General features: G+C 28.3%; 1 protein-coding gene across 2 annotated transcripts in view; it reads right to left on the bottom strand.

Moving 5' to 3' along the window:
- Positions 1-4,920: 4,920 nt before the first annotated feature.
- The window catches only part of LOC101236801 (uncharacterized), a 41,061-nt gene continuing 37,093 nt past the window's right edge, over positions 4,921-8,888 (bottom strand). The window contains exons 9-13 of one of the 2 annotated variants that reach the window (XM_065791015.1): positions 7,845-8,888; positions 7,186-7,722; positions 6,222-6,381; positions 5,324-5,700; positions 4,921-5,213 (exon numbers count right to left, since the gene is read on the bottom strand). The exon at positions 7,845-8,888 is cut by the window's right edge and continues 486 nt beyond it. In XM_065791015.1, the coding sequence (XP_065647087.1) occupies positions 5,146-5,213; positions 5,324-5,700; positions 6,222-6,381; positions 7,186-7,722; positions 7,845-8,888 (2,186 nt within the window). In that variant the 3' untranslated portion in view covers positions 4,921-5,145. Of the gene's footprint in view, positions 5,214-5,323; positions 5,701-6,221; positions 6,382-6,528; positions 7,723-7,844 lie in introns of both variants that reach the window. The other variant, XM_065791014.1, reaches the window with a different exon arrangement.

Raw genomic sequence — 8,888 nt, forward strand, 5'->3', positions numbered from 1 at the left:
CAAAATATTATCATTAAAAAAAATGAATTTTTTAAATTTCTTTTTAAAGACTGGGAAGGTAATTGATAAATCAAAATTAGGTAAAACGATTTTGTTCCAGAGATTAGGTGTCATAGAGAACTGATTGAATTTTGTTCGACAAAAGGGTTCAAAGAGTGAGTTATCATTTCTTAGTGTAAACTTACTATTTGTTTTTAAGGTAATAAAATCTTTAAAAATGTGTAATGACGGATTGATTTTACATTGAAACATAAAACAATAGTATTTTATATATATTCACTTCATAAATATTAAGTACTTTTATATTTTTAAATAAAAACTTTGAATGCGTAAGTCGATTTTCAAAACAAACTAAGCGTATTGCGTGTTTCTGACGACGATAAAGAATACGCAACTTACTTTGGCTTGTACTTCCCCAAGCAACATTTGCATAGTTAATATAACTATGTTTAAATGAGTAATAGAGTTGGATTAAAATGGTTTTTTTAAAATAATTTCTTGACTTATAGAGGACTAAACTTTAGTACATATGTAGTCAATATGTGGTTTCCATGTAACATTCTCATCAAGATAAATGCCAAGAAAGTTAGTAAAAGTTTCCTTTTTTATTTCAAGTTCATCAATAAGAATTTTTGGCATGGTTGTTGGTAAAAAACGTTTTTTAGATATAGGGTGAAATAGAATGTATTTTGTTTTATCAAGGTTTAATGTCTATTTTTTACATTTAAACCACTCAGATACGCATTTAAGTTCTTTGTTCATATCAGAAAACAGCTCATTAATATTACTGTTTGATAAGAACAAATTCGTATCATCAGCAAATATAATACTCTGAAGATTAGCTGCTTTGCTTAAATCATTAATATAAATTAAAAACATAAGAGGACCAAGAATAGAGCCTTGTGGAACACCACATGTTATTTCAATATAGTCACTTTGAAGGACATCATTATAGGTAACAAATTGCAATGATGAAAAATAAATAAAAATTTTAATTCTGACCTCCAGTTCTGAGCCCATTTTAACCATTACCCCATTTAACTTTCTATTTAACTTTCCCAAGTATGGACTAAAATATAGAATTGATCCTTTGAGTAGCAAATCATATGTCATCGTAACGGGAACCGTAACACTTCGTTATGCTAACATAACGTGTATAATTTTAGACCAACGTTAGTCAAAACTTATAAAATATGTATTACACAATTGCGTTGTGAAGCAAGTAATTTGCCCAACGTAGCTCCATCTTATAAAATAGATAGTTGTAGTTACAGGTATAGCGTGTAGATAAACCATAGCTATGACGCAATGGTTAAGGCGTCGGTTACAAAATCAAAAGGTCCAATGTTTGGTTGTAAAAAACTTTTAAAAGAACCGGTAAGACATATTGCTGTACGTCATAATGCTTAAAGAAACATGAATTTTGCCTTGATAAAGCCACTATTTAAAGAAAAATGCTATTCTCATGTGGTAAATAGGCCATTCTTAAAGTTCTTAACATAAGCCAATTAATTTTCATTAAATTAATAAGATTTGCGTTGCAGGTCTTATCAATTTAATGAAATCTTATCAACTTGTTGTTTCTTTAGATACAAGCTTTGTTTCTTTAAACACATAGGTTCGTCGATAAATTACTTCACGCTCAAGGAAGAACGAGGGTTAGTGGTTTGTGACAACTTGTACGGGACTTGTTACTAAAGAGTTAAGATGTTGTGAAAAGGGTGGAGGAAGGGTTCAAAAGTGGTCGCAAGTTCACTGTGGGTTCGTCCATAAATTGCATGCCGCAATTTATGGACAAACCCACAGTGCGTTTTTATATCCTTTTGATTTTAAAACAAAAGTATTCTGTTATTAAAAAACGTTTTTTAAAGAATAACTTGGTTTGAACCTTTTCATGATGTGCAAAATAATGAAAAAATCGAATTGTTATTACAACTGAGCAATGTAAATCTTGCTTAATTTGAAAAAAATGGATGGCGAAAAAAGTGTTGTGCTTTTGTTTAATCTCTAATCAACCCATTAATTGGGATACAAAATACCATGCTTTTGTCTCGCTTATTAGACTATAAATATGGAATGCTCTTTTTATTGTGGTAAAAATGGCGAGTATTAAAGTTTAAACAATCATAAATATTTGTGTCTATATGTTATATGTCAGTTTTGATATGTTTGTTATTTTGAAGAATAACAGAAATTTCCAAAAAATTGTATCATAAATGTTTAATTTTTTCAACGACTTTTATGACATATTCTGAGATCATAACTATCTCCTACTTCATTTTTAATTTCGCGGTTTTAAATGAATTTTTCTATTTGGATATATTTGTGATGCCTCAATTTTCTAACTTTTTTTTCTGGAATGCCCTTTTAATTTAATGCTACACAATCAAACGTAATACATTTGAAAATGTCTAACAGTATTGCTAATTATATTTTTACTATAGCCAACTGAACCAACAATCTCTCTCTAAGTTTTCTGCCTTTCTTGAGTTAAACAGTAATTCCTCATTAGGGTGTAGCAAAAAAAAAAAAATACCTTTCAAGTTTTTTTTATTCTTTAAGCTTTAAATTGACTACAAATACCAAAAACACGTTTTTTATTCGTGTTATCTTTAAAACATGATTTTGGAATAAGAAATGCCTTATAAGAAAAAATATAACGGATTTTAACTGTTTTAATAGTATATACTTCCAGTTTAAAAAATTAAACATTGTTAATGTTGCTTCTTTTTCAAATCCTTTTTAAGATTCTTTAGGGCAACCAACATGAGGTTTTTTCTATGTTGTTTGACCTGTAGCCTTTAGCAAAGTCCTTGATCAGTAGGATACTTATTTTTAGCATAGTTATGACACATTCAACCTTTAAAAACCTTTTAAATATATCAAATGTCTGACTGGAAACGCTCTTGATCCACTTTTTCATCTTGTAAATAGGAATCTTAGCTATCTCGAAAGGGATCCATTTCTAGGAACCTACAAGTTTAGTAAACTCCATTAACCTGCTAATAACCGGTAGCTTCAGTTTTCTTATGAGAATTTACTCAGGGACATCACACTTGATAAACTTCTTCAACGTTTTGATTACCTCCTTTTCAATATTACAGTTGGTTTGGAACAACACCTACTGTTCTGTTAAAAACAAAAAATGGCGCTGTATGCAAGCACTTGCCTTAGAATCACCTGCACCCACAGAACCACTGTGCCACGGCTGCTCATATATATATATATATATATATATATATATATATATATATATAGAAATATATAAAAAGAACCGAGGGTTGAGAATAAAACGTAAATGTCATATGTTAATATAATAATATCTAATTCAAATTCTTTTGGAATCTTTCTTAAAAAATCCCAGTTATCCTTTATTTATGTGTTGTTTCTGTACAAAGGTGGTAAAACTAAGCGCAAAAATGGATATAAATGTGATGCCGGTGAGTTAATTTTTTCAGGCTTTTTAAATTGTTTGGTAGTTTCATAACAATAAGTATGCAACTAGATTCTTGGACGTTTTCGACCTTTTTTCTTTCATTTAAGCAATTTAAGGATTACATATAAATTGATTCATTTCCATTCAATTTTTGTAAGGTAGTCTATCTTGTTTAGGCTATAATCCTTGTCAATCAAATTTAAAAGATTTTTGAAAACAACTCTATTAAAAATGAAGTTTTTTTTTCCATATGTAATTCAAGAAGATATGTAATCTTCATTGAAAAGTTTATCACTGTTATATGCTCTTTTCTACGATAAAAGATCATCAATTGATATTTTATAGGATTTACTTGTCTAATTTTTCATTTTATTTCATTTAGCTCTGAAAAAGTTTTTTAAACATAATTTGATTATTTCCTAATAATACTAGTGTCATTATTTTGCGATTTAAAAAATTTTTCTTTTTTACTTACGTTTAAAAACATAGACATAATTTAAGCAAAACTAAAACTAATTAACACTAACTTGTCAATTACTTATGCAAATTATATTTTAAAAAAAATTTTAACACAAACCTAGTGTTGTAATATTCCTTATAAAATCAAATATGACTTTAAATTTTATAGTCAGTACAACTCGAAACAAAACAACAAGATATAATATAATATTTAGTAAGACATATATATATATATATAAAAAATACATATCATTCTTAACGTACCAAATTCTATATTACATATTAAATCGATTTAAAAATATATCAATTTTTCACAATACTTCGTAATGTACAAATGTATATGTACAAATTTCTAAAAATGCTGTTTTTAGAAAGGAAACTTAAAAATTCTACTTTACAAAGTCTAACAAAGAGTTTTATAACTTAATTTAATGGTTTTAACAGTGCAAAGCCAAGGTACATCATAACAACATTGTAAAACCATAAATCCATCACTATTTTACCATATATTTACCACTATATAACTGTAGATAAATCTCTTCTTTTTTTTTTAACTTTTTTAACACATTTTTTTAATCTGAATATGTAATATGTAACATTATATTTTATATAAAGAAACAAATAATGGTACGGTTTTTTTAATCATACTTATTGGCTGGGTTTGGTTCAAAAATATTATGTTAGGGTCAGCTCAGTAGCGAGGAATTATTAAGTGTTGATAAACCTTTTAATAAGAGAGAATATGTTATCATCAGTATATCATAGTGTATCATCTTTATAGTTAAACTTTTTATGAAACATAATTTACATTCAAAAATTATTTTTTGTTAATAATCAAAATTCTGAAATAGTATTAATTACCAAGAATAAGTTTTATAATTCCGGATTTAAAAAAAGAATTATTTAAAACAGGGAGCTGAGGTTGGGAGCTGAGAAATAGTTATAGATATGGTTTTACAAAACTTTGTTAACAATTTTTGATCAAAGGTTTTTTATAAAAAAAAAAAATCAAGGTGGAAAATGAATTTTTGTAGGATTCAACGAATTCAAAAAGTTAATTACAAAAACAAGTCTCTTTTTGCTTGTATTATTTTATTGTAAAATGCTGCATCGCTATGCTTATTGCGTTAAAAGTTGCTGTTTTTATAGTATAATAATGAACTGTTGTTTCTATTGCATAATTATGTATAGTTGTTGTTTGTATTATTATACCTTTTAATTCTTTTTTAATTTAACTGAACTGCAAAGATTTAAGGGATTTGTTTTCCTTTTTTTCCTATTTTCACGCGTGGTAATGTTTCACGTTTTGAATATGAACCTTAAAAGTAAGTTGATAATTATTTTAACATTTTTTATTTAATAAATATTATTCAATAAACAAAAAAAAAAATTTTTATTCCGCAAACAGTTTTAGTAAAGTTTTTTTACCGGAATTGTTTTCGTATGAATTATCAAAAGAAGAAAGTTCCTCCATATCTGGATAAACACCTGCGTTTGATATAGGTTCATCTTTTAATGTTGGAGATGATTCTATTCTTCCTAATGGTCCTTCAAACCCACGCATTCCTGGGTCATACACTTCTTGAAGATAATTTTCTATATCCATATCTTTTACTACTGGATGTTGAACTGGCTCATTGAGTGAAGCTATTGCTGACTCAATTTCTCCGCGATCGATTCCTTGCAACCGTGATAAGGCTTGGTTGCTGAGAGCTGCTTCTCCAGTGAACGGTTTTCTTTCTGGCAATCGCAAAAGTCCTTGATTGTTCAGAGTTTCTCCAATAAAAGGTGTTTTTTCTTGATATCTTTAAATTTAATTTGAATTTAGCCTTAATTAAAACTTTGTATATACATATAACCAATATATATATATATATATATATATATATATATATATATATATATATATATATATATATATATATATATATATATATATATACATATATATGAAGTTGATGATAGCATAAACAGAAAGCATAAAGAACACCTGCAATTCAATACACAATCGAGGTTGAAAACAAAATGAAATTCTGAAAATTCCTTTATGAAACCATAATAATCACAGCAATGATAAATACAAGTTTGATTGTTTACAAAAAGAATCAATCACAAACATTCACATTAAATTTCATTCAAATAACCCCAACATTTTAAGGGCAATTTTTGAAGGATTGATAGGACTTTAAATTGAGAAAAGAGTTAAATGTTATAGTTATAAAATTTGAACAAAAAAGTTTTTGAAATACTAATTCACCAATTCCCGTCTTTAAATAGCAGACTTAATCTTGAAAAAAATAATAAAAATGATAAAAATATAACCTACACATTATTTATATAATAATTTCGATTTCGGTTTCTATGGTGACTTTGATGAAGCCTTTTTGCTTTTAACTTATATTGACGAAGTCTGTACAAAACATCTTTTAACTCTCTCATGAGTTCACGTAGACCTTTATCGCTTACTTCTGTTGATTGATTTGGATCTATAAAAAACAACATTTTAAAAAAAATTCTTATGGGTACATTATTATACTTAATAAAAAAAAATATGAAAGTGTTTAATTCAATTTGTATCAAAATAATAAGTTATTAAATATCTTTGGATATAAAATTTAAACTAAGCTATTTACCAAACTCTTCTACTTGCATGCTAGGTTTGTATGGATTGGTTAGTAAGTTATCATTAGTATCAGAATTAATTGGAGCGTTTTCATGGTTAGAGTAATTTGTTTGAAGTAGTTTTGCACTTGAAGGTTTTCCCTCATATTTTATTGCAAACGCATTTTTTAATGGTTTTAGCTGTTTGCTACTTTTTGTTCCATTTAAAGACTTAATATTTTTTATAAGCGTTTGGTTAACAACTTGGTTTTCTACTTTTGTCAAGTTAAATATTTGACTTGTTTTTAATGCTACTTTTTTCAGAATTGGTTTGACTTGCATTGGATTTAAAATCGTTTTTGTGTAATTTACTTTTACAATGTTACTTTGGCGCTCTGCAGCTTTCTCTGCAACCTTATCCACACCTTTGAGATCATCTGCGTTATCAACCAGAATATCCGCCCAATCTGTTTTGTCCGGATACAAGGAAGTATCACTTGAAATATCCGTAGAGGTAAGAGAGTTTGTAGATATGTTTATATTATTATGTGTTAAGTTAGTTTTTTCAAATGAAGTTTCTTTTATAGTTAATTTATGATTATTTGCATTAGCTGTTTTTTGAATATTTTCAACGCCTTTTTTTATACCCTCCGCACCTTTTCTTTGGTTGTAGAAAAAATTTAACTCACCTTTTTGATTAAGCGAATTGTTCTTAGTTCTTTCAACTTTTCGAAAAACGCTTTTTATGTTGCTGTTTTGCAAATATTTATACCCGTTGTTAATTTTGCTGTTTAATTTGTTACTATCAATAATAGTATTTTTATCAGCTTTTTGGTTAAACATTTTTAATTTGTTTTGACCAATCTGTAAAATTGAATCTTTGACAACTTCGCTTTTTAAAGCAGCGGAAGTTGAAGTGTTGCTTTTTAAAGATTTCCAATAATTAACTGGATATTCGCTTTTTAAAACGTTTGAATCTTGAACAACATTTTTAAAAGTATTTTCATTGAAGCCGTTATAAAGCAAATGTTTGCGTGGTATTAATGAGGTATTTAACAAAATATTTTTATTTAAACTCCATTCTTCTCGTCTTTCACGGTGAAGAAACTTTTTATTTGATTTTGTTTTGTTTGATAACTTTTTCTTATAATTTGAATTCTTTTTTGCCACACTTTGTCTTTTTGTAGGAATCTTTGATTTAGGCACAGTCGATCGGGCTTCGCCTGCTAATATTTAGAATAAAAATGTTCAAATTATAGTTATACTATATACTTTTTTTATGATAGTAACGTTTTATTAAAAAAAATTTGCCCAAAGGTTTTTATATAAATACAATGTAAAAATATACCTCCCCACATCCCACCAAGAGCAGAGGCTTCTAAAGGATAAGAAGCCTTTAACTCCGAACGGATAAAACTTCCTTTTTTTGTTTTAATCTGTTTTTGCTGTTGAGGCCGGTCATAAGATGTCAACGTTTGTCCCTGTAAATCACCTTTAAGTGATTGAATGTCTTCAAAGTCTTCGGGGAAAATTGAATCGGTGTACATGTCTGCAAGCGCATGTTTATTTTTTTCTAGACCTCCTTTAGGCATTCCTTGTAAGTTATTATTTTCATCACTTTTTACTTGAATAGGACTTGGTGTCAAATATTTTCGAGCAAAGTTTTGATCATTTGGTTTTTGGTATTCTTCTTGATGTAGACTTTCTCTTGATTTCCATTCTTCATTGACACCATCTTGCTGCAAGTCATTGTGAACCGGCTCACGCATTCCATTTCCATTAGGAATGTCTACATGAATGTTTCCAGATGCTAAATCTCCCATCAGGTTTGGAAAATTATCTTGCTCTGTTCTATCAAAACCTGTCGTTGCCGATTTTCTTCTAGTTGATTCAATATTTGAAAATGTCTCTAATCCATTTTTATGAAACAAGTTATCCGTTAAGTCAGAATTATACCGTATTTCGGTGTTACCTTGTGATCTATAAGTAGGACTTTCTTCATAGGATTTTAATAGATTCTGGTCTTTGTGAAATTCATTATAACTATTTTGATCAAAGTTATTTATTTCATTGGATTCGATTCCTTGTGGTTTTTCAAATAAAGGATTGTTATAACCGTAATCAAAACTTTTTTCCATTGCATTGTTATTTTGTCCAAGAAAACTATTTGGTTCGTTTAGATAATTTTTACTATGACCATCATTAAAATTTGGTCCTGATGAAGACATGCCGTTTCGGTTATTTGCTATATAACTTGGGCTGTCACCTGCAAGATTCATATAACTTCCTAGTCGATTTCCTGCTATTTCATCAAGATTATCTGCAACATTTCGGTCTCTTAAAGGATTGGCTTCTACTCCAAAAGACATAGGCTCTACTCCAATGGGTTTTC

The sequence above is a fragment of the Hydra vulgaris genome, chromosome 02 (assembly GCF_038396675.1).
Source record: "Hydra vulgaris chromosome 02, alternate assembly HydraT2T_AEP".
Lineage (NCBI taxonomy): Eukaryota > Metazoa > Cnidaria > Hydrozoa > Anthoathecata > Hydridae > Hydra > Hydra vulgaris.